This window comes from Gorilla gorilla, chromosome 2 (genome assembly GCF_029281585.2).
Source record: "Gorilla gorilla gorilla isolate KB3781 chromosome 2, NHGRI_mGorGor1-v2.1_pri, whole genome shotgun sequence".
NCBI lineage: Eukaryota > Metazoa > Chordata > Mammalia > Primates > Hominidae > Gorilla > Gorilla gorilla.
This window is the reverse complement of record NC_086017.1, coordinates 134,833,341-134,859,449: the sequence shown is the minus strand read 5'-3', so window position 1 is coordinate 134,859,449 and position 26,109 is coordinate 134,833,341. Positions and strand designations below refer to the sequence as shown.

Genomic DNA, 26,109 nt, shown 5'->3' with positions numbered 1-26,109 from the left:
TTTACTGTAATATTTAAGACAGATTTTTTTACTGAAACATAATAAACACCCATGAACCCATCACCCACCCCAAAACTAGACCACTACCAGTAACATCTATGTGCTCCTCCCTCTCTACTCTTACCTCTGTTTTAGAAGAAAGCAACTTTCCTGAATTATGTTATTATCATTTTCCTGTAAAATTGTATTCTCTTGACTGTATCCTGTTATATTTATTGACGAACAGATCAAGGATAATCTAACCTATGCCTCTCAACCTGGCCTCCTACAGACAGACATCAAATCGCCTCAGTCAGACAGTCCCATGAAATTCCTCCCTTGTGTTTAACCTGCTACACTAAAATTCTATTCTATTTCATCTCCCATCTCCAGCTGCTAGTGCTTTGTCTGAAAAACCCCTTCTTCTGCACAAAGATCATTATTATTCACTCCTGTCAGCATTATTTACTCTGCATGAAAGCAGGAAGAGATTGGCACACCTTTGTCCCATGTGCATACAACAGAACAGACCCCAGTGGCCAGAGCATTCTTGTTATCCTGGAAGATGCACCTGCAGCCCTCAAGCCTCCAGCCTCCCCCTCCAAACCTAAGGCACACCCTGTTTGTCAGGTGCCTATACCAACACCTGGCAGCCCCTCCACAGAGGCCTCAGAAAGGCAGGTGATAGCTAGTGACTAGTTTCTTTCATCCCCAGATCTTGCCCTGTGGGCAGTGGCCATCCCCAGACCATCCAGGATTCTCCAGGTGTGCAAGGACCTACAGGATTTTGACAAATGCCAGCAGAGTGGCCTCTTTACAAATGGATGACAACAGGCTGTGAAAAGCTTTCTGCATGCATAACCCAAAAATCTAGTTCCCCCACTTGTTCACTGATGCTTAAAATTGCTTTAGGGAGAGACAAAGGCTTTCATCTCACAACCAGAGAAAGCTTTGAAGGCCCTGGGTGAACTAATCCATTTAGACTAATACACACTGTTGTATAAACGGAATGAAGGATTAGATGATGCAATGGGCCCCTTTAAAATAGGTGTGAAGTGACATGGGCTGTAGCAGAGAAAGATGGGGCTTTTCTCGCCTCCTCAGGTGCTTAAAACGAACAGTCTTGAGACCAGGTGCGGTGGCTCAAACCTGTAATCCCAATACTTTGGGAGACCAAGGCAGGTGGATCACTTGAGCCCAGGAATTCAAGACCAGCCTGAGCAACATGGCAAAACCCTGTTTATAAAAATATAAAAATTAGCCTGGCATCATGGCAAGCACCTGCAGTCTCAGCTACTTGGGAGGCTGAGGTGGGAGGATTGCTTAGACCTAGGAGATTGAGGCTGCAGTGAGTCATGATTACCCCATTGCACTCCAGCCTGGGCAACAGAGCAAGACCCTGTCTCAAAACACACACACACACACACACACACACACACACACACACACACACATACACACACACAGTCTTGAAACCAGAAGACCTGGAGTAAAGTTGGGCCCTGGGCCCTGCTGCCCCTGTTCGATCACAGGCAAAATTACTCGAAGCCTTGAGCCTGTTTTTTATTTCCAAAGCGAAGGTAAAACCTACCTTCAGAGTTTACTGTGAAACTTTGATGTCATCATGTTTGTAAAAGTGCCCTGGCACAGTAACCACATTCTACCCGGTAAATATTTTCTATCTTTCCCTGTTGTCCCCAGGCGTCTCAGGCTCTGTTCCTGTCCACTCCATCCCCCTTTCTTAGCATTATAAGGTCAAGAGTGAGGATTCTGGGACCACGCAACGCAGGTTCAAATCCTGACTCTGTCACTTGCTGACATCTTGGACAAGTTTAATCTCTCTGCTCAGTTCCCTCATCTGTAAAAACGGGGATAACAATAGTACTTGCCTCATGGGGTGGCAGTAAGGATAAAATGAGTTCATGTGTGTAATGCACTTAGAACAATTCCTGGCACCAAAAAATGCATTGTAAGAAGTGTTGTTACTATGATTCCTGAGGAATTCTCACCTGTCCACTTTCCACAAGCCCAAAGATCAAGCTCCACTTCTGCCCTCTCACCTACAAAAGCGCACCGTCAATGGCTACACATTCCGCCCCACCCCCAACGCCCCCAGCCCGGGTTTCCTAACGCCCCCAGCCCAGTCCTTGACCCTCTAGGCCGTCTGGTTCTTTCACCACCAGCAAAGCCCAAAACAGCTTTCAGCTTCCCCCAACAGCGCCCTAGCGGGACCCTGGGAACCCGCCGCTGCAGGAGAGGCGGGGCGGCTCTGTGACGTCGCGCCCGGCGCTACCCCTGGTGACCTGGCAGCGGAGCCCGCGCAGGGTTTGCCAGGCAAAGGCGGAGCGCTAACGTCTAACGCTAACGGCGGTCGTGCCCCGCCGCTGCTGTCACCCCTGGCCGCTGCTGCCCTCCCCGCCGAGGTTCTACTGCTCTCCTTCTTGAGAAGAAGGGTGGGAGGCACTGGATCTCTCCCCACACCTCTCGCCTGAGGCCAGGCGCCAGGTGTCGCCTGAAGCCAGACAGCCGGTTTGGGAGCGAGCCTGAGGTAGCCACCCCGAGGGGAAGTGGAGGGAGGGCAGGGCTCTGAGCGCCCCGAAGGCTGCGCTGGTCTGAGGGAGGAGCCCTGCCGGACGCCTCCTGGATTCTGAGCCTCTCCTTGTTCACAGGGCAAGGGGAAGGCAAGGAGATCTTCAAGAGAATGTGACTGTGGGGGATTATGGCTTTCTGGCCAATTTGTGTGCGTATTTTGTACCCAGAATAATATTATACGGTTTCTTACCCGGAGGACAGTGGTTGGGAGGCTCAAGAGTTTGGAATCAGAGCCCTCCACCGAGGAGCCACACCTCTGCTTTTTCATCAGCGACAGGGATATAAAAATACCTCTGGGTGAATTGTCATGTGGACCAATGGGCATACCTAGCACTTCATAGACTCCTATCACGCATTATTTTATACCTAGCACTTCATAGACTCCTATCACACATTATTTTATACCTAGCACTTCATAGACTCCTATCACACATTATTTTATACCTAGCACTTCATAGACTCCTATCACGCATTATTTTATACCTAGCACTTCATAGACTCCTATCACACATTATTTTATACCTAGCACTTCATAGACTCCTATCACACATTATTTTATACCTAGCACTTCATAGACTCCTATCACACATTATTTTATACCTAGCACTTCATAGACTCCTATCACACATTATTTTATACCTAGCACTTCATAGACTCCTATCACGCATTATTTTATACCTAGCACTTCATAGACTCGTATCACGCATTATTTTATACCTAGCACTTCATAGACTGCTATCACGTGTTCATTTTATAGCTAGCACTTCATAGACTGCTATCACGCATTCATTTTTACTAGTGTCTATTGAACACTAAGTTCCAGGCACTGGGCTAGGCATTGGGATGGTGTGGTGAGCAAAAACTGACCAGTCCTGCCGTGGAGTTTGCTGGGGGAGGCACATGTTACTCAAAGAATCACACCAACCATAGGTAAGTGATGCTCTGAAAGGGTATGTACAATGGAACTGACAGGGTAATCAGGGAAGGCTGAGCAGACCTCCGAAGGAAGAATCAACCTGTTAAGAGGAGGAGAATGTATTCCAAACAAGAGTAACCACATCCCAAACCCACCACCTCCAATTCCAAACCCAAACAGGGATGTGCAGTTGCCTGTGCTTGGTTCCAAGTGATACTCATAGAAACTCTCTGAGATTCTGCCCTGGAGCCTTTCATTCATGTTACTGGAGACTTTCATTTATGAAACGGAAGCCCTGTTTAGCCCATACCAACAAAACCAAGTGAGAGGTCCCTGAAACAAGACTGTAGTCTATTTTAAGACCTATATTCTTCAGCACTTGGCAGGTATATGTTGGCCTGCCATTTCACATTGAGAGGCATGTAGGTTTCACTTAGGAGGAAATGCATTGAATTGAAAGAGTTGGGGTTATGGATAAGCTCTGGAATGTATAATTGAAGAAGACCTACACTATCAAGAGATTTAAAAATGGAAAAGAACTTTACAAAATGTTAGAATTGAGGAATGTTAAGATAGAATGGACCTTTCTCCCACTTCTTTGATGTGAACAAATGACCCTTATTGCCCAAAGGCAGAAAAGCTGGGCTTTGGTGCCTCTTCAACTCAGAGAGTCTATGATTTCAACTCTTTGTGATTCAAAAGTGCATGGAACTCCTGAAAGTAAATGGGAACATGGGGGGATAATTTGACCTGACCCTCCTTTAGTGTTTTCTATTTCTACAAGGGTACCACCACTGTGCACCCAGTCATCCAAGCTTGAAAACTGATAGTCACTCTAGACTTTTCTGTCCTTCACCTCTTCCTCCTTCTCCACCTTCTCTTCTTCCTCCTCCTCCACCTCCTCTTTTCTTCCTCCTCCTCCTCCTTCAGTAGTTACCAAATCCTGTAGATCCTATCTCCTAAATACCTGTCTCTTATATCACTCCCTACTGCAACTACTTTTCAAGGCAGTGAAGCTCCTGGGAGTTGTCAAAAGTGCTGCCATATTCTCCTAACCTGGCTCCCTGCCTGAAGCTTCACCATCCTCTCTTCAGCTCATCCACACAACTGTCAGTCAACGTGTTTCAGAGTCCAACAAAGAGAAATAAATCATATAGTAATTTTTTGAGCATATAATTTAACAAGAGAAGTTAAATATAAAGAATTGTTAATGATGGGATTGGAATAATGAAGGATTGGCTAATATGTCAGGAGAGATCTAAAATATACAGGATCACAGATATAAGGGTCAACCACTACCCCTGAGATAGATCACCCAAGGAAGAAACCTTTCCCAGAGCTTGGTGCAGAGGGGATGGCCAGAGCTGACTGGAGAGCAGAGAAATTGCTGAGGTGCCAGGCAGGCAAAATTTACTCTCTGAAACACCAGAGAAGCCATTCACTAAAAGGTAACTCACTGACAGCACTCTGCTATAGAGCTTCCCAAGAGAGGTGCCAGGGGACACTGCTAGCCATGGAGCACTGATGGCCACTGTGTACTCCAGCAGTTGGGCACTCAAAAGATCACACACTGCATGAACCAGATGCTAGAAAAGCTGTATGCTACAGGATCCCAGCATAGGAGAAACTACAAGTTCCTGGAGCCTAGCAAGAAGAGCATACCTACATTTCCTAAGAGAAACCTCTTCCTCCTCCAGTCCTTCCAGTGCCCTGTGCTAACAAAGCATATCCTTATGACAGCTGGCAAGGGAAAAAATGTTAAAGGACCTAGTTGAATTTTTGTGGAGCAGGCAATACAAGGTGAATTTGGAGCTGAGAGGCAAATATTGATAACCGGACCTAAAGCTAACACTGATTGTGTGACTCTTGTGCCTAAATTTTCTAGTGGCTCCCCATTGCCTTCAACAAAAAGTTCAAAAGCCCAAGCCTTGAGCTATATTTCCAGCCTTAGGCCCAACCACTCCTGCTTTGTCGACTTTAGAGCTCCATAATTACAGTTCCCTGAACTCGTCATGTTTCTGACAACCCTACATCTTTGCCTAAGTCCTTCTAGCTACATGAAATTCTCTCCTTACTCTCATAAGTACACATATGCTTACTGAATACCTGCCCTGTACCCAGCTGTCTTCTGAGGGCTTGCAATACAGCAATGAACAAACCAGGTTTTTCCAAGTCTCAGTTCAGATATCTCAGATATCACCACTCTTTGAAAAATATTTTCTGACCTCCTTCTAATACCTGCAGATGTTAGATGCCTCATCCAAGAGTTTTTCTTCTGTTCTTCTATATCTAGTGCAGGCTTCTTGACACTTATTATACCTTCTTTGAGTCAGTGATTTTCCTGTCACTCTCTTCCACTGGACTGTGAGCTCCATGAAGCAGAGTGTGTAACTTATTTATTCATGTATCCCAGTATTCAGCACAATTCCAATAAAACACATAAATTTTGTCAGATTAATGATTTCCTAAGGATCACATAATTAGTAATAAATAGACCCAGGGCCAAAATCCTGGACTCCTGCCTCACAGTCAAGAGTGCTTCTTCACTACAGCTTCATCTGCCCTCTAGATGTTATGCCACCACTAGCTATGAAGGATAGCAGCCCTATGTTTTGCTTTGGAAAAGGCCAGTGCAATGTTGAATATCATCAGGAATGGTAATGGAAACTGAAGAGAAACATAGCCCTAATCTTATATTGGAAACTATAGTGCATTCACCCCTCAGAGCCCTTGCTTGTAGGTTTTAAATCTCTGACTCACAGGAATGCTATAATGAAATCAGAAGTAGGAAGGACAACCAGCCTGACCAACATGGTGAAAACCCGTCTCTACTAAAAATACAAAAATTAGCCAGGTATGGCAGCACACACCTGTAGTCCCAGCTATTCAGGAGGTTGAGGCAGGAGAATTGCTTGAACCCAAGAGGTGGAAGTTGCAGTGAGCTAAGCTCATGCCACTGCATTCCAGCCTGGGCGACAGAGCGAGACTCCATCTAAAAAAAAAAAAAAATGTAGGAAGGACAAGTAAAAGATGAAAATGGTGTGGGGTATTATGACACTTACTCTTAATAAAGACTTTCATACTCTTATATAAGACAGGGCTAAGGTGACCCAAGTGTGTACACCAGGTCCCCAAATCAGGGAACCATGTTGCACAACTTTACAGGACATAGTTTACATGCCAGTCTGTAAATGAGCCATGTGTCCCTAGAATTGTGGATGATGATGCGAATGAACATGGGGGAAATCTTTGAAATATGAGCATGGCTTAGATAAACCAAAAGAGGTACCTATTCATTTGTTAAATAATAAACATGTAGAACTCATGCTTTCAAGAGGTAATACTAGCATGATATATAAGCAAGTTTGGGAAATTTGCTAATAAAGCCAAAAACTACTACTCAAAAAAAGGACAAGGTCAAGTAGGACTGCTCTTAGCAATATTGCTGTTGGCATCCAAATGCTGTGTTGACTTGGCCATGGGTATGTCTCAGGATAGAAAAAGATCCAGGCTTCTGTGAAACACAGTTGAAGAAGGAAAGTTAATACGAATAAGACAAATTGGGGAGATCTTGAAAGTCAGACAGGGCATAATTTTTATAAGAAAAGAGATGAAGATCCATTAAATGTTTTTCAGAGTTATGTAAAAACATGAGTGGTTAAGAAATTTTATTGGAGGGCAAGATGGCCAACTAGACGCAGACAAGTGGAACAGCTCCCACAGAGGAAGTGAGATGACTGGAGTGCTTTTAACATGTCTTCAGAGGGAAGGCACAGACAGTGGACAGAGGGAAGGCACAGAAGCTTGGCTGAAGGGGGAGAAAGCTGGGAACCCCATACAGGCTACCATACACTGAAGCTCATTTTTGAACCACAACAGCTCTGGGGGAACGAGTGAGTTGAACTAGCAAGGAGCAACCTGCTCTCACCAGGGTCCACTGGAACCCTGGAAGGAGGGGACCCCTCAGTCACCACAGAAACTTGAGGTGGCAGGGAGAGTTGCTTAGAGAAGTAGGGCAGCAAGCCAGCTGATGTGGAGCCCAGAGAGTTTGGTGTGGGAGTGTTTGTAGTACAGCATGGCCAGGGATGGCCATTCCACTAGGCTCAACTTGCTCCAATAAGAGACCTTAGCTGTAGGGGAACTGTTGGACCTGATCTCTGCAGGGCGGTCTTGTTCATCAGCACCCCTTGGTCTGCTGGCCTCTTCCAGGCCCAAGCCTGGCCATGCCTGCTTACAGGGCAGTCTCAGGTGCCTTGGGGGTCCACACCATAGCTTCTGCACTGGTGGACCATGCCTGATCAGTGGAGAGCTCCAGCAAGGTGGCCCCTATGGCTGCATGCTGCAGCCAGTACTTTCCCTCCCCATACTACAGCTTCCCTGAGTCCACAGCAACTACCCACATCACTTTGCTGGCCCATGTCTGCACAGGCAGGTTTTGTTTTACTTGCCCCACCAGCACACAAGAGTGTAGTCCACCCCTGCTGACCCCCACTGACTGCCACTGCAGACAGAGCCTTGGTGGGTACAGAACCAGAAAGCACCACCCCTGCCAACACCTTCCCTTGTGCTAACACTGTGCAGAGAACAGCAGATCCTCCTCCACCCTAAGCAACCACCCCTGCTTACAGGACACAGAGAAGTCACCCGGACTTGCACTGGCCAGCACCCCACCCCCATTCAACACCACCTCCAGTGCAACAGCACACACAGTCTCCATCAGAGACCCCTGCTCCCCACAATAGCTGCCTTGCCTCTGCCACTGTGTGGTCATTTCAGGAACTTTTGTATGTCCCTGAGGACTTTGGAAACCATTTTTGTAATAATATTAATAAAAATTATTAATATTTAATTTTAAATTACCTTTTATGATGGAAAATAAATAATATATATAAAGTACTTAAGGAGGCTATAGGCCTTTTTGACTACAACAAATCAGTTTTCAAAGAAAATATGGCTGTCCTTAAGAATATTTTTAAATAAATCACATGAAATTTTTGAAAACTTAAGCATTTGGTAAGTAAAGGGGGAATTTTGGAAACATTATTTAATTTAGTAATTACAATTCTAGATTTTCACAAAATATAAATATTATTTATTTCAAGTATAATTTAAATATTTTGATTTTTTTTTTTTTTTTTTTTTTTGAGACAAGGTCTTGCTCTGTCACCCAGACTAGAGTACAGCAGTGTGATCTTGGCTCATTGCAACCTCATCCTCCCAACTCAGCCTCCTGAGTAGCTGGGACTATAGGCATGTGCCACCATGCCTGGCTAATTTTTGTATTTTTAGTAGAAACAGGGTTTCACCATGTTGCCCAGGCTGGTCTTGAACTGAGCTCAAGTGATCCGCCCGCCTCAGCCTCCCAAAGTGTTGGGTTTACTGGCGTGAACCACTGCACCCAGCCAAAAAATATTTTTATAAGACTTTACTGAAGGCCTAGAGTCTCCTTTACTAAATCAATTAAATTATTTTCTATTTTTTTAGAGGCAAATGTTTATTATTTTTGTAAACAAACAATGAGTCATTACAAAAGTCCATTAAGTATCAGATTTTGGATATTTGTTTAACATCAAAAGCCAAGAATAAATAAGTCACAAACAAATCAAGTCACAATGGGAAAAAAAGTGAACAAAATCTACTGTTTTCTTAGGGACAAATGATGATGATGATGGTGATGGTGATGATGATGGAGAAAAATCATATAACTTCTTTGTTAGGAGAAAATAATGTGAAAAATAAGAGAAAATTAAATCAAAAGTAGAGCTAAGTATTTGCAACACATATGCATAAAGATTATCATTGTCACTGATAATAAATGCATTCAATTAAAGTAATAATCCAACGTACAGGGATTGTTTTAACAAGATGGTTGAAAGGAAAAGCCCTATAAAGGCGTCTCTGGCAGCAGGTGTTATACATAAAACCTTCGGCACAGAAACAATAGGTACTGAAATCTGGAAGTTTACTGACTGTGCCAAACAGTATCCAAATATAATTTCAACTGTTGTAAGTTTGTAAATGGTTGTAAATTTTGTATTACTATAAAAAGTTTACAACCATCAATCTTTCATGACACACCTGTAGCCCATTCTGCCATGGCCTCTAGTGGGGAGCTCAGCTTTAGAGAGCAATGAAAGGCAGAAGAGGATTGAGTGGTAAAATGCATACTACAAACAATATTTGATGATATCCAAGTTTTCTAGGAAGGCCTATGGCACAGTATGAAAAACCCTGGGGAAGTATAGGGTTTAAGCAGATGAAAGAAGAAGGGCACTTCAAGTAAGCCAGCTAGAATTAGCAAAATACTGAGGGGAAGAGAGAAAAGAAGGATAGATTACTGTTAACAGTGGGCAAGACAGTGTTAAGCTTTGGATATATAATTTTTTTTTTGGAAAGTGGCCAGAGCAGACTGTATAGGAAATTTGTGTTGGTAAAGAGTAGCAGAAAATTTTTAGTTTAGAATTATAGGTACAAATCATAGAAAACCTTGAAAGTCAGGATATGATTGTCATTTTGTGAGCAGTGCTCTCTGGCTATAAAAAGCAACTTGGAAGATAGATCTGGACACACTGGACAGGCCAGGCCAGAGAATGACCTGAGACAGGGAGACTAGTCAGGAGGCTGCACAATAGGTGATAAGGGGCTGAGCCAGAGACACAGGAGTAGAAATAGAAAGGGATTAATTGAAGACACATTTCAAAGGAAATAGTGGGATTTAGTGAGATTCAGCAGACTGAAGAAAATGGATGACTCTCAGGCTTTGAGGCCAAAGGACTGAGAGATTAGTGGTATCGTGTTCAGAGAAGAACCTGGGAGAGGGATTTAGTTGGGAGATGGACAATGGATTCTAGTGAAGTGTCCTGGAGGCAATGGGAAGTATGAAATAGAAGCACAAGGCGAGAGGTCAAAGATGGGAAAACAAGTGCAATCCACACAGTTTTGTTGTAGATAAAGCTGTGAAGAGGCTGTGAGCTCTCCAAGAAGAGCAACAGAAAGAATGCTGAAGACCTGAGTTGGGGGAAGGTTGCTAACTCTTCCTTAGAGCAAGGAAGGAGGAAGAGGAATTATGGAAGGAGGCAAAGGAGCAATGCTGAGGAAAATAGACACACAAGAATGGCGTATGCTATCAAAGGAAGAGAAAGTCTCAAGAAGGAAAGAATTGTCATGTCTAGCAGGCCACCTCCCATGTCAGACTATGTGTATTCAAATCCTGCCTCTGTCACTTATTAGACATCACTGCAAAAGTTCTGTTATCTTTTTTAGTTTCATCATCTGTGAAATAATGCTAATATATTCTACTTCATAGGGATATTTTGAGGATTACTTGAGAAAAATGTATGGTCCTGTACTTAGCACAGCACTGGTCCTGTTATGAGTGCACCTGGCACTTACAATAAATTAATAGATATAATTGATAACTTTTAAGGGAAAAATAGAATGATGAGAAGAGAAAAAAAAACTGCAAGAGGTTAAAGAAGGACCAACCCCTGAGAAAGACAATGGGTATGGAAAACTTACCAGAGATTCCTTGCCCCAAAATGAAAAGAGCTTGCAGACCAATTGTTAGAAACAGCAATGGGATGAAGTAAAGGCTTTACTTAAGTTTGCTGTATACTGACCAAGGGTTAACATTGTTACTGTTGTCATGGAAGCTTCCTTAATTAGGATTGGGGCATCTTTTCATTTACACGAGATTATCTGAGACTCCAGGAGAGAAATTAAACAATTGCACAACCAAAAGATCCTGTCAAAATACATGGACACAGAAAATGGTGCAGCCGCTGTGGAAAACAGTGTGGCAGTTCCTCAAAAAATTAAAATACAATTACCATATGATCCATCCATTCCACTTCTGGGTATATATACCCAACACAATTTAAAGCAAGGACTTGAACACATATTTGTATACCTATGTTCATAGCAGCATTATTCACAATAGCTAAAATGTGGAAATGATCCAACTGTCCATTGACCTATGAATGGATAAAATTGTGGTACATCTAGCAAAATAGTATTCAGCCTTAAGAACAAGGAAATTCTCAGCTTGGGGCCAGTGGTGCAATGGATAACACATCTGACTATGGATCCGAAGAAAAAGGAAATTCTGACACATGCTACCACATGAATGAACCTGAAGACATCGTGCTAAGTGAAATAAACCACACACAAAGGGACAAATATTATATGCCATATGATTTTATATGATAGTCAAATTCATGAAGATAGAAGAATGGTGGTTGCCAGGAGCTGTGGGGAAGGAGAATAGGGAGTTAGTACTTAATGGGTACAGAGTTTCAGCTAGTGAAGATGAAAAAGTTCTGGAGATGGTTGGTGGTGATTGTGGCACAACAATGTGAATGTACTTAATGCCACTGAACTGTACATTTACAATGGTAAATTGTATGTATTTTTAACACAGTAAAAGAATATATATATGTGCAGACAACATGAGCAAATAAGGCACTGCTCTTTGATAGATAAAATGGGTTGAAAAGTCATCAGAAACAACTTATAAGAGTAACTTTTTAAATGATGAAATATTTCATACTGACAAAATTAAATACATGATGTAAGTAGAAGTATAAAAATAATGAAACAAGCATCTAGACAGCAACCATCCAGCTTAAAACGTAGAGCATTACTAATAGTACTGAGACCCTTGTTGTATCTCCCTAATAACATCCCTCTCCATCCTCTCCCTCCTCCACCAGGGGTAACCACCATTCTGAATTTGTATTTATCATTCCTTACTCTTTATTATAACATTGTAACATATATATGTCACCAGAAACAATATATTGCTTTTCCACCTAGCTTGGTGAGACTCCTCCATGGGGATGTCTGTGGCATACTCATTGAGAATTGTTGTTATTGTCTTAACAATTGAAGCTTTTTATCATTTTATCAAAAACAATTGAAGCTTTTATCACTCTTTTTTCCTAATAGTGCATTTTGCCTTAAAGTATCTTTTGTCTGGCATGAGTATGTCTACCTTAACTTTTATTGGTTATTCTTTGCTTATTTATACCCTTTTTACCTTGAGTCTTTCTGTGTCTTTGTTTTTTCAGGTGTACCTATACCTGCATTTTAACTGGCACATTTAAGCCCATTTATTTTTATTGTGATTACTGATATGTATGCATTATTTTCTACCATGTTATTTGTCTACTTTTCCTGTTTTCACCCCTCCTTTCTTGCCTTCTTTTTGACTGATGAAGGGTTTTGTTTGTTTGCTTGTTTGTGTTTTTAAAAAATTCCTTTTTTCCTCTCTACAGATTTAGTGGTTATATTACTGTTATAACTTTTCTAATACTTTGCAAAGTCTAAAATTAATCATTATTTTATCCTCTTTTTCCTCCAAATAAAAGAACATAAATAAAGTAAAAGGTCATGAAGTCCCACCAACCTAAGACCACTTTAGTTTCTTGTCTTGGGATTTCCGAGCCATGCTGGTGTTGGTATAAATTGAAAACTTAGAACTAGTCTGTGGCTACAAATTCCTGGGGGACTGTTTCTCTCCTGACTAGAAGCAGCAATGGAGACAGGTTTCTTTGTTGCTTACCCCTGCCTGTAGGCGGATATTTTCAGCCACACCTTTTCACGCTGAGGGTGTAGTCCCTGGGCGGGTCTCAAGTTTAGGTCAGAAGGGGAGTCCTTTAGTGCAGACATTTGCCTTTCGTGAGCCCAATCCTTGGTCTCTATCCACCCTGCCTGGCCATTTATCTCAAAGCTGCAAGTTCCTGCCATCTACATGTGCCCAGGTGAGCCCTAGTTTCTTCATTTGCCCAGCACTGCGGGTTCCACTTTACTCACCTCATTGGCCACTGGAAGATTTCTCTCACTTCACTGCAAGCCCAGCAAGGCAATGTGAAAGGCTTGTACTGAGATTTGTCTGGCCTCTAGGTGTTTTGAAGAGGGACAGCTTTTTAGCATATCTAGTCTGTCCCTTTCGCTACTAAAAGCAGAAAAAAATCTTTTGATCTGTTGTTTATTTGTGGAGGGAATTGTATACACTTTATGGATTTTCATATTTTGTTTCAATTTGTCCTGGAACTTTTTGAGAGAAAATGTACGAATTTTCCACCTGACAATTAGAGTGGAAAACAACATATAGCTGTAAAGAGAGACGCTCACCAAATGGCTGTTTCATGACTATTTTTATGTGGAAATGGCCTAATGTCAATTCACAGAGGGTTCAGAGTAAATTTTGCTACAATTCTTACCCAACTAATAAGTGCTGGACGACATGGAAAGATGTTCATGATATACTTTTGAGTAAATAAGCTGTTTTGTATAATCTTATTTTTTTATTTTACAAACATATATATACCGAAAAATTCTGGATTTGGGGGGGTGATATCATTATTTTGGGGCGATATCATTCGGGAATTTTTTGCTGACCTCCACTTTTTAAATGAACAAGGGCTGTGTAATTTTTATGTAAAGGACACAACTATTTCCAACAAAAAGTAGGGGTTAGCAGACGGTTTTCTAACCTTGGCGTTGTGTAATAACAGAATGCATTTGTCTTGCAGAGTCCCCAAAACTGAGTGTCAAACAGAGGCTGGATGACCTCCTGTCCAGGATTGCTCTCATCTTATGAATCGAAGTTTTCATCTTAACGTATTTTTTTCTCCTGAGAATAGGCCAACCAATCAATGGCTCAGACAGATAAGTCAACATGCATCCCGCCGGAGCTGCCGAAGATGCTGAAGGAGTTTGCCAAAGCCGCCATTAGGGTGCAGCCGCAGGACCTCATCCAGTGGGCAGCCGAGTACGTGCTCCTTTCTCGCCTTCACCCCTTGGAGGACGGCCGGAGAGAGAGGGTCCTGGAAAACCGCGGAGGTTGTCATGGCTGCAGTTAGGAAGTCCGGACTAACTGGCATCGTCTTTGTTTTAGCTCTTGCATTGCTTTGATGCTTTAAAATCCACACATAAATACTACATCTAGCTGCGCAAGGATGGGATGCCTCCCCTAAGCGAGCCAGATTGAGCAGTAGGACGCCAGGTCAATAGGCCGTGTCCTGGGGCAAGCAGCAAGTTAGATGACCGCGTCACACCAGCGTATGCACACCCACCTCCTCCCTGCACGCCTTTTCCCACTCCCGGTGGAAAGAAGGGCTGGGAATCTCCGAAGCTTAATCTGCCTTTCTTCGTTCTCCTGTCTCACCACTAGATGGCAGCAGTGCAGCCGGGGGAGGGAAGCGACAGCCCTGTGTGGATGGGGTGGGACCAGTCCTGCTAGTTCACTCCTTTAAGGAGACACTTCCTCCCCTGCTGTTAAAACTCATACTTGGACCCAACCAAAGACCCTTTGTATCTTGTCTTGGAGGAAATTATTGTTATTTTCTTTAGTGTTTCTCTGAACTGATTCTGTTCTGCCGACATAAAGATGTCCGCACAGTACACACTGCATTCTGGGGAAAGGCCAAGCAGAGTGATGGGGTCCTCAGGCATGGCTGAAAACAGTGTGCCTCAAACACGGGTGCCTTCTTTCAGGAGAGACCTCCAGAGGCTGCTCAGTAGATGGAGCTTACACAACAATCGCTGCGGGCCTGCATTGAAGTAGCTTTGCACAGAAAGCCTCTCAGCTATGAAATTGCTCCTTGGACAAACTTGCCTGCTTGAAACTGGGGAACCAGGACTTGAGACAGGAGTTGGAAGATAACTAGACCTCACGGACCATTTTCAGGCTATTTTTACTGTTTGATGATTCCCTGCTTAGGAGGGTTTCAGTGGGAAAGTGAGAGTGAGAGAGGCCGTTGAGAGAAAGCCAGTGAGTTGGGGAAGGGAAGATGTCCTCAGGCTGAGGTTGTGAGTGGGTGTCCTGCGCAGATGGTGGGGAGAGTGTGGACACCTTTGAGAAGACACAAAATGGCATCTAAGAGGGGCCTTTCGGAGTCTCTGGGCCAGTGCTGTGCTCCTGGACTGGATTAGGATGCAGCTTTCACAACTGGAAGGAAAATAAGCCAGTGGTGCTCATAAAAAGAAACATAAATGGGGGTTGCTTTGCCTAGTAATGAGCCCTGTTTAGTTCTCCATTTTAAATTTTATATATTGCCTCTAAGATTGAACTTTAGCTTCAGAAGACTAATTTATTTTGGCGTAGTCAGATAGACAGACTTTATCTTATACATTAGTTTCAAACCCATTTGATTGTTCTTGTGCTGCCGTTTTATAGTAAGCAAAATGACATTGCTTAGTATTGTCCCTGACATTTATGGAAGAGGCATTCCACTATTGTAGACTGCTTCCTCTCGTATTGTATCACGTGCTATAATTTTTTTAGACATCCATGAAAACTTAGTTTGTAGTTTAACCACAATGAAAAAGGAGGGCATGACCTAAGAGCCCCCTCCATTCTATCCAGACATGAAAAGCACTGCTCAGATGGTTGTATGTGACTTACTTAAAACCTGTAGCATTTTAGAGAATAAAACTCTGCAAAGTATTTCCAAGACAAAATACGTTTTTAATCCATTGCAAGTAAGAATTTCCCTACATATGTGTTGTCAACGAAGAAACCTCTTACCAGGCATCGGCAGGACATATACTTATTTGTCCTCTGGTAGGCATGTGTTACAACACAAATTTGCAATATATGTGTATAACCATGGACCTGATCACTTGCAAATGAAGCTCAATAACCCAAAGAATGAAATCCATGATTACAGCTTTGCTTCCATGTTGTCTAACCAATTCCACAAGAAGTCCAGAGATGTTGGTGATAAGTGTTGCTCTACCTGGGCAGCACTTCTGTGGAATGAGGTGCTGTGTGTCTCTGTCCCTCCCATTTATACCACCCAAGTCTGGAAGTCTGGTTATAAAGCCTGAGGCCACACCCTGCTCCTGTTGTCACAGTGCACCCACACCCCGCCCACCCCAACACTGATCTGTGTGCAGAGATTTCTCATGCACATTGTTAAAGGTGCCCTTCCTGCTGATGACGTCCAAGGGGTGACTGGCAATTACTGCTTTAGTCCATGTAGCTTTCGCTCTGCCTTGCAATGTGGCTCAGAGACAGGCAATGGTTAGCCCATCATTGTATGGCTTGACCCTGAAATGGACTTTTACAAAATTCCCTCCATATTATTTTCATACTACCTGGATCTGGAGGAAGTAATGGAGGGAAAAAAGCAGGGCGGGACAGAAATTTGTGGTTCATGGATCGTCAATAACCAGGCTTTTGATGGAGACAGACCCTGCCATGCTGCATTGGTGACCCACATGTCAGCGGCTCATGTCCATTCCCTGCTGCAGGCAGCCTATTTTCATCTTATGCCAGTCCTGAAACAGAACTCAGTACTTGTTCCACAATGCCCCCAAACAAAGTCCACTCCACAAAACATTGAGGAGCAGGCAGATTTCACTGAAAATTTTGAGGGAAGATGAAGAAACAGTTTTATTTCAGAGGCACCACATAGCTTAAGATTGTCTCAAACCTTCTTTGGCTTGTCTTCTCCCCTGAGCCTCTCAGCCTGCCCTGCCAACCCTCTCTCCCTTCCCTCTTGAAGCCCCAAGCCTCACTACCTCCAGCCAGAAACCCTTCCTGATTCACCCCAGGACACTTCCATCTCTTCCCCTTCCCTCCTTTTTTGTTTCTTCAGAGATGGGGGTCTCACTCTGTCACCCCGTCTGGAGTGTAGTGGCACAATTATAGTTCACTGCAGCCTCAAACTCCTGGGCTCAAGTGGTCCTCCAGCCTCAGGCTCTGGAGTCACCAGATTACAGGCCCTAGCCACCATTCCTGTGCTGCCTTCCCCTTTCTTACGTACATTACTTTTTAGTTCTCTTCCAACTTCTCTTCCCAAGATTATATATACATATGTAATATACATCTGCGTGTATAAAACACTCAGAGATGACTGAAAAAGAAACCTGAACCCAATATGCTCCAGGGAATTGCATACCCAAACTTTTCTTGGTTCTTCCTCATCCTTAGAGAAGAATAAAGCTTTGTATTCGCTAAGCATTCTCTATGCCCTAAGTGGAGAGTAACACATTCAGACTTTTCCCATATGTAAGTGAACTAAACACAATGACACATAGAAGCCACTTAACAAAGGTCCCTTTCTCTACCTCCTTCCCTCAGAAGAAGGGGGAAGGATTGCTAGAACAGCCAGAGGCCACTGGTGTACAGGATCCTCCTACTCTCTGACTTTTTTTCTTGTAGTTATTTTGAGGCCCTGTCCCGTGGAGAGACGCCTCCGGTGAGAGAGCTGTCTGAGCGAGTCGCTTTGTGTAACTGGGCAGAGCTAACACCTGAGCTGTTAAAGATCCTGCATTCTCAGGTAAGGGCCCTGCTGCAGCATTGAGGAGAATGTAGGGACAGTGTTGAGGCTGGGTGGGTACAGACAAAAGCCCTCTGTTCTCCTGCCAGTCAGCTGACCACTTAGCACCACCCTAAAATACACTAAACCGTGGACTGAAAGTAAATCTTCCCTTGGGGAAATGGGAATAATTTTGAAATAGGCTGTAGGCTGAGTCATTGGTGGGGTCATCCCAGATTTCCTTGAAGCTGGCAGAATGTACAGGGGCTCAATGCAATGCTAATCTCATCTCTCCAGAAAAGTGCAAGTCCTCAGTCACTGGACAGTGTCTCCTTACTGATCAAGACTGTAATATGATGAAAATCACAGTTTGGGGAAGGGCATATTTTAGCTCCCCAGCTATCCCAGGTCCAGACATAGCTTTTAGCTTTTAGGGAGAGGCTGTGAGCCTCTTCACAGCCACATCATCCTGGGAGCTGCCTGGTGAATGAATGCATGAGGAGGGTCCAGCTTGAGAAAGTTTGTGGTTTGGCCAATTCCCAGGACATATGGTTGAGCACCACCAAACCCTGCTTTATGGTCCAGGGCAGAGCGGTTTGGGGTGATTTAGGACTGGCTTGGCTAACCACCTTGGTCCCAGAGGCTTAGCATTTCACTAGAATCAGAGGGTCAGGAAAGGTGTTGGAGCACTTCATCGGGCATCTGTGCTCTTGTTGCATTGGTGGCCAACAACCAGTCACCTTCCCTCCTTTTATCCACCAAGTACCTTGTGCAGTGAACATGACAGAGCTCTAAAGTACCTGGGATCAAGCAACATTAGGCATCCAGATCAAATCCCCACGGGTCAGCCACATACCCCATATCATTCCTGGGAAAGCATGAGGGATGCACTTGAGGTCTAGAGCTAAGAACTCAGTGCAATCTGGAAGAAAGAGACCTATGTCTTGTTCTAATTTTACCATTAATTAGTGGCCTCAGGTAAGCCCTCTACCCCTTGGTTTTGTTTTCAGGCTGTTCTATCTGTCATATAAGGAATAAAACAATTTAGGAATACAATAGCAGATAAAAGCATCATGAGAAATTAAAATCTAATATAAATGTATATCTTTTGCATAATTCTGACACCTAAAGTTTAACAATTAATAAATTATATTTCAGCATGCTCTTCACCAGGATTTGCAAAAATAACTGCCACACAGAGCCATCTTTACCTTCCTAACACCCCCTCTCGCCCCTTGCCATGTGCTGGGAGATGTGGACCTGGCCTGGGGGCAGGGTGTTTCTCACGGCCTTGTCTCAACTTCTCCCACAACCTCTGTGTTGTGTCTGTCCCCTGCCCTGCAGGTTGCTGGCAGACTGATCATCCGTGCAGAGGAGCTGGCCCAGATGTGGAAAGCGGTGAATCTCCCAACAGATCTGTTTAATAGTGTGATGAATGTGGGTTGCTTCACGGAGGAGATCGAGTGGCTGAAGTTTTTAGCCCTTGCTTGCAGCGCTCTGGGAGTTGTAAGTTAGCTTGACTGTTTTTTGTTCCTGAAGGGGAAATCTCCCTCTGGGCCTGGAAGGGCAGTGCATCTATACACGTGGTCAACTCTGCAGGGCTGATGATAAACATGCCTCTTCTCATCTTGTCCTTCTCCTCTCTAAAGCAAGGTCATTTCTGTGCTCATCAGGCAGTGGCAGGGGTTGGGAGGAGAAGAGAGGGAAACACTGTGGTCAGGCTCTGGGGAGAGTTGACTATAGTGTAGCTCTTGGATTATTTATGAATATTGCCCTCAGATTTATTTTCACTCCGCTCCCTCCATTCATATTCCCAGAGACAACCAAGAGCCTACTGTAGAAAAAGACTTCCAGACACCTAGAATATATATCAATAGACCCTGTTTAAAAGGGGTACAATCTTATAGAAAACTATGTAATAAACAATTGGATGCAGAACTCAGACATAAGAAAAAAAAAAGAGAGATGAGGCTATTTCTGAATTTAGTCATGACATCTCCATGGATGCAGGATGTTCATACAGATTTATGCCTTTTCCAAATTTGACTTGTTTGATATTGGAAATGCAATTTTACTGTTTTGAAGCCAAAGATGCTGAAATCAGCTTATATGTATAGATATTTAAAGCTTGGGTATCTTATATGTGGACTTACATTGCTAAACATTGTTAAAATAACTTAAAATGAATCAAAAACATGTTTTTTTAAAAGAATCCCTGAGATACATACAAGTTTGAAAATTATTGAGAAAATAATTGCCTCTGCCAAAACCAAATGGTATGAAAAGGTAGTCTGAATCATTCAGCATATCTAAACATAATCTTGTTCTTCTCAAATATGCTTGGAATACATATTTGACAGGTTTGTTTCTGAGAAAATTTAGTGGAAATATTGTAGTCCAAATTTCCTATAGATTCCGCTACAGCCTTCATCATAATCATTTCTTTAGAGAGAAGTGAACAAGAGGACATTTGTGGCTTTTTTTCTTCACTGTCCTTTATAGCATTTATTACTGAATAAATCACTATCCTCTGAGGAGGAAAGGAAAGTAAGCAGCAGAGGCCTATGAGTTGTCAGTCAGGACTGGGGAAAATCACAAACAGGAAGATAAAAAATGAACATATTTTATTAAATTCTCATAGGGTTACAGATTTTTTTCACACCACATTTGGAGACGTTTTTGGGGGAAAATATACCTTTAAAATTTTATCTGTAGTTAATTTGGATCTTCTTGGTCTACCCCACCCACAAAGGGTCAAATAAGAAAATAAATAAATTCAATCCAATCCTGAAATTTTAGTCTGATGCAGTAACTGAAACAGCCTAAATGTAAATTTCCCAGTATCTCAGGTTTTTCCTCACCACGCTCTCTTCTCCAAGATGGCAGTTGAATGTAGACAGAAAGAGCTGACTCTAGGACCACAGAGCAGTCAAGTGAAGGGTTTCTCACATCCCTCAGTCTTCCCTGGCATCTCTGGTCTCCATGGTAATGCCTGTCTGTCTGGTCGCTAGCTGCTTGCAGCTTAAGTTTTTGGTCTCGTCTCTCCCGGACTGGTGAAAGGCTGATGATGCCTCCCCCACTGGCTCATTTCAGTTCTCAATGGTGTCAAGGGCCTCCTTGATTCTCTGCCAGGCTGTCCTATCTGCTCCCTGGCTCTAGTGGTCTACTTCACAGACCCTCACCAGTGTGTGGTGTGTCTGAGTTCTTCCCTTATCCCCATACCTCAGAGTAACAAAGAGTGACTTTGGAAAGTCAGATTCCAACCCTCCCTCTGCTTAGCCCACTGTGTAGATGCTAGGTTTCCTCTGATGTACCTGCCTCCCAAACTGGAGAGGGGAAACCATGAGGTGAATTGAATCTTTCTACTTCCCTTCTAAAATAAGGAGGTGGGATTCAATGTTCCATGAGGTTCATCTACCTCTGACATCCTGTGATTCTATCCCCACTTCTCTGCTTCCTCTGAGACTTCTCTGCTTCCTCTGAGACACCCTCAGGCCCACCTCTGAATAACAGTGAGCTCCTCCAATTCTAAGAGGCCTTGACATATCTGACTTTGCTCCTCATCATCCCCATGTCAAAGAACCCCTAGAGATAAAGTCAGCCTGGAGGTTAAATCTGCAAATAAAGGGTGTCCTATGAAACCAGTAATCAATACCCTTATATTATTTCTATCATGCTGGAGCTGGACTGTTTCTGGGATCTTAAATGTGGGGTTGGTCAGTGGTACGGTGTGAATGTTTGTGTTCTCCCAAAATTCATATATTGAAATCTCAACTTCCAAGGTGATGGCCTTAAAAGTAGGGCCTCTGGGAGTTGATTAGGTCATGAGGGTGGAGCCCTCATGAATGGGATTAGTGCCCTTATAAAAGTTGCCCCTCCACCAAGTGAGGACACATAGAAGGCATCATTCATGAGGAACAGGCCCTCACCAGAGAGCAAATCTGCTGGCCCCTTGGTCTTGGACTTCCCAGACTCCAAAACTGCGAGCAATAAATTTCTGTTGTTTATAAATTACCCAGTCTAAGGTATTTTATTATAGCTGAGACTAAGTCAGGGGTCACCATCTGGTGGAGACCTTGCATCCTAGTTAATTCATATATCCTTAGAGGCAAGCCCAGAATTTCTCTTTCCTTTGCCAATTCAATAGCAAGACACGATCTCTATGCCATTCAGAAAAGCCAGTTTGTTCCTTGTAGAAGAGTCTAGTAACAGGAATTTTTACTCTGGTAGGTAATAGGTACATTTACTCCATCTTGAGCTCTCTGCGTCTAATACACATTATTCAGAATGCGATGGCATGCAGACCTGTATTCCTCCTTCCTTCAGCACTCCTTCCTCTGGACTGGCCTATGCCACCTCCTGTTCCACTGAACTGATTATTAAAAAAGGAAGAGATCATGTATGTAGAAAATAATCATGTTCACTGGAAGGAATGACATATTTGTTAGCAAACGATTTACATTTCAAGGCTTTCACCTCTAACTTTGAAAATGAAGCTCGCAAGATGCTTAAAGATTACGTCTGTGAAGCGGATCCCAAAAAAATATTGTGCAAGAGAATGAAGATCTGTTTACTTTAGGTTTATGTCAGTTTACCAAATAGCTCCAGTCCAAAGAGTTATTTATACACTCATCCATTTATTAAATCTTTAAAAATACTTAAAAATCTTATGAGAGAGTAGAATTTGAAGGTTTGTAGTTTGAATAATCAATAAAAGATGATGTTTAGGGTTGAAAGCCGCTATGTTAGTTTGTTGCCATGACTTGGTGGCTTGAACAACAGAAACTTGTTGTCTCTCAGTTCTGGAGGACAGAAGTTCTGGGAACAAGCTGTCAGCAGGATTGCTTTCTTCTGAGGCGTTTCTCCTTGGCTTAAAAATGGCCAGCTTCTCAAACTGTGTCCCTCTGTGCCTACATGTGTGGTGGCTCTCTCTGTGTCCTAACTCCTCTTCTTATAAAGACACCCTACTGACTTCATTTTAACTTATCTTTTTAACGGTCGTATGTTCAAATACAATCACATTCTCCAGTTCTGGGGTTAAGGCTTTGGCATGAACTTTAGGGGGAACAATTCAGCCCATACCAGCACCCCATGGGAGAGGGCAACAGAACAAAGCATTAGGGGTGCAGAGGGTTGTTTTTGTTCATTTGTTTGTTTTTTACAGAAACAGGGTGAGCTGTGGGTGGAAATTATAATGTTCAGAGTGTGCTTGCAAATCTACCCCAAACCATTCTCCCACTGACCTCATCTCACATGCATGATTTACCATCCTCCCAGACAGCCTCATATATACTAGTTGGCCCCATGCCTGCCCTCCCACCTGCTCTGAATTAAGTGAAAGTGAGTAGAAGATGCAGTGTTTCACAATGATTTCCATGATAGGACCCCCAGGGGCAGAGGAGAGGAAAGGAAGGTGGCCTGCCTCAAACTCAATATTTTTTGACATCATGTGGTTTATTGAAGATTCTGTTTTATAAAATAACAATGCTTATTAAATGTAAAGAAACAAATTTGAAATATTAACTCAATTAAAATTAATAATTATTACAAATTATGTTTAAATTACTTGCCATCAAGTAAAACTATCACTCAAGGAAGAGTTTATTCACATCCTCAGTACCTCCTGACATAGACTTACGCTCCTGGGTAACACACACCACAGTTAGAGAAGCCTCATCTAGGCAATCATTCTGTTCTGGGAGAGGATGAGAGGAGAACAGCAAACATCAACTGCTAAGGCAGGACAAGTCTCCTCTACTAATCATGTGGGAAGATACAGCAGCTGCTTTTTCACTCACCCTAAGTCACCACTCAGGACTGATCTTTCACTGATCCCTGGAAGAGTGTCAGGATGATCCGTACATCATCAGTTTCAGTAAACCACCAAGATCTGTTGCTGACCTTCATTTCACAACTCTTTTGCTTGTAACATTTATTCAAAGGGTGGGTTATTTAAAGACATGAGATGAGTTCTGAGCATGCTCCTTTAATGTTCAAGTTTCATTGCAAGCAGGGTTTGCTTCTGTAGTAACCCTTCTATTAAAATTCCTGGCACTCATTGTCAACCAATATTTCCCCAGCAATAAAAGGGTTAGTATTATGTAGTATGAAATAAAGCACTAGCTGATTCTATTTAGATGGACCCAGATGCTTTAGAGGAACGTTTATCTTGATGTTAAAGACCATTTTTCCAGTATCTTCCTGGGACTCCATTTTCCTGGGGAAATTACCCTTCTCTTACCTTCTTCTCCTCTACTGTGTCATTGCCACAAGTATCTTGCTGGATTATATAGGCTAGGCCATCTATCTCAGCCCTTTAGAGATAAGACTGGAGGGTAATAAGAAGAAATAATTCTAATTATATAGAATGCAAATCAACTTCCCTCCTTTAGTGAGGTTATTCGGGCTAAAGTAACAAATATCTTAAAGTACTTAGGAATGTATAAATTTAATTCCTTGAGTAGTCTTCCAACAAAGAAAGAAAAGAAATAAAGATACCCAATACTTAATATTTTTCAGAATGAATTAGTGACATTTGAATGTAAAAATTTCAAGCTTTTTAGAATCTTAAATTGTTCCCACTTCATTTTATAAGAGCAATATTTTTGTTTTCTTTCTTGTATCTAAACCGATCTCAGGAATATTGCCTGGAAGAGTAACTTTCTCCTCATTTTATCTAACTTTTATAGACTATTACCAAAACTCTCAAGATAGTGTGTGAGGTTTTATCATGTGACCGTAATGGTGGGTCGCCCCGGATCCCGTTCAGCACCTTCCAGTTTCTCTACATGTATATTGCCAAAGTGGATGGGGAGATCTCTGCATCACATGTCAGCAGGATGCTAAACTACATGGAACAGGAAGTGTAAGTTAACTTTTGTCAAGTGGAGGTGAAAGAATACCAGGAAAAGAAATCTAGCTGGCCAAGATAGTGAGATTATTGTATTATACTGCTCTGGAAACAGAAAAGTATTGTGAGAAACATGAAATATGGATGATCTGAAAGAAAAGAGGAAAGGAAAGAAGAGGAAGGAAAAGAATGATATAGGAAAACAATTCTTTGAGTGCTACTGAGACTAGCGGTAGCGGCAGCAGCACCTGAGAACATGTTAGAAATGCAGAATCTCAGGCTACACCCTGGACCTATGGAATCATAAACTCTAGGGCCGGAGCCCAGGAATCTGTGTATTTATAAGCCCCCCTAGTAACTCTGACTCACACTTAGCTATGACCAGTGGAACAGAAGTGGAGAAGGAGGAGGAGGAGAAGCAGGCAGTCAAAGGTTAAAAGAAAAAGAGGGCTGGTCATGGCGGCTCACACCTGTAACCCTAGGGTGGGTGGATGGCTTTAGCTCAGGAGTTCAAGACCGGCCTGGGCAACATGGTGAAACCCTGTCTTTACTAAAAATACAAAAATTAGCTGGGCGTGGTGGTATGTGTCTGTATCAGTTAATTGGGAGAATGGCTTGAGCCCAGGAGGCAGAGGTTGCAGTGAGCCAAGATTGCACCAGTTACTCCAGCCTGGACGACAGAGCCAGACCCTGTCTCAGAAAACAAAACAAAACAAAAAAAGAGAAAAAGGAGCAACAGCAGAATTAATGTGAAATGAGAGTTGTTTGCATATTGTCTTTCTTAAGATTAACTGTCAATGAACTAACTGCAGATATACCTTTTTCCAAACAGAATTGGCCCTGATGGTATAATCACGGTGAATGACTTTACCCAAAACCCCAGGGTTCAGCTGGAGTAAAAGCACAATTTTGGCAATTTTAAAGGAAGATACAGAGATGATTGTACTTCAGAATGACTGAAACCCATATACCACCCAAAATCAATTTTCTTGTACAACTGGTACACACTAATAAACAATTAAACATATGAGATCAGAAATGTGCAGAATTAAGATGTGAAATTGTTGGAACAAAACACCTTCATTACCAGGAGATTAGTATTCTTCCCACATGGACACTGAGTAAAAGTGGCTGACAAAGCATGGATAGAAAATGCATCTTCAATCAAAGCCAGACTGTCAGATTTTAAAAGGTAGTATGTTAACCAGACACAGTGTTGTTGTTCTGTGATTGTTAGGCATAATTTAGATGAGTGTCTTTTATATTGTCAATTGAAGTTTTTGCCAGTTTATTTCTCCATTTGTTGGTACTGTGCTAGTCATTCATTCATCCTCTCACTCATCAATATTTATTGAGGTTAGCTATGTGCCAGGAATAGGGTTGCAAGAAATAAATACAGGACACCCAGTTAAATTTGAATTTCAGACAAACAACAAATATGTTTTGTTTTGGTTTTTGCTAAACCTGGCAGCATTCCAGGAACTATGCTGGCTTCTGAGCAC

General features: G+C 42.7%; 1 protein-coding gene across 3 annotated transcripts; it reads left to right on the top strand.

Moving 5' to 3' along the window:
- The first annotated feature begins 2,302 nt into the window (after nucleotides 1-2,302).
- LOC101127338 (ropporin-1A) lies at nucleotides 2,303-25,646 on the top strand. 3 transcript variants are annotated; one of them, XM_031009873.3, is made up of 6 exons: nucleotides 2,303-2,527; nucleotides 14,023-14,261; nucleotides 17,661-17,778; nucleotides 19,102-19,263; nucleotides 24,447-24,622; nucleotides 25,440-25,646. In XM_031009873.3, exons 2-6 carry the CDS (start codon nucleotides 14,146-14,148, stop codon nucleotides 25,504-25,506), a joined length of 639 nt encoding a protein of 212 aa, XP_030865733.2. In that variant the 5' UTR covers nucleotides 2,303-2,527; nucleotides 14,023-14,145; the 3' UTR covers nucleotides 25,507-25,646. The 3 variants fall into 3 exon arrangements, with proteins under 3 accessions (XP_030865733.2, XP_030865734.1, XP_030865732.2); XM_031009872.3 differs by having other exon boundaries at nucleotides 2,345-2,527; nucleotides 14,134-14,261; XM_031009874.3 differs by lacking the exon at nucleotides 14,023-14,261 and having other exon boundaries at nucleotides 2,310-2,527.
- Nucleotides 25,647-26,109: the final 463 nt, after the last annotated feature.

Bases quoted from the DNA above. Each gene is read 5' to 3' on its own strand.
- LOC101127338 (XM_031009873.3), top strand. From the start codon at position 14,146: ATGGCTCAGACAGATAAGTCAACATGCATCCCGCCGGAGCTGCCGAAG. The intron at 14,262-17,660 runs GTACGTGCTCCT...TTTTTCTTGTAG, and splicing joins CTCATCCAGTGGGCAGCCGA to TTATTTTGAGGCCCTGTCCC. The intron at 19,264-24,446 runs GTAAGTTAGCTT...TAACTTTTATAG, and splicing joins CTTGCAGCGCTCTGGGAGTT to ACTATTACCAAAACTCTCAA.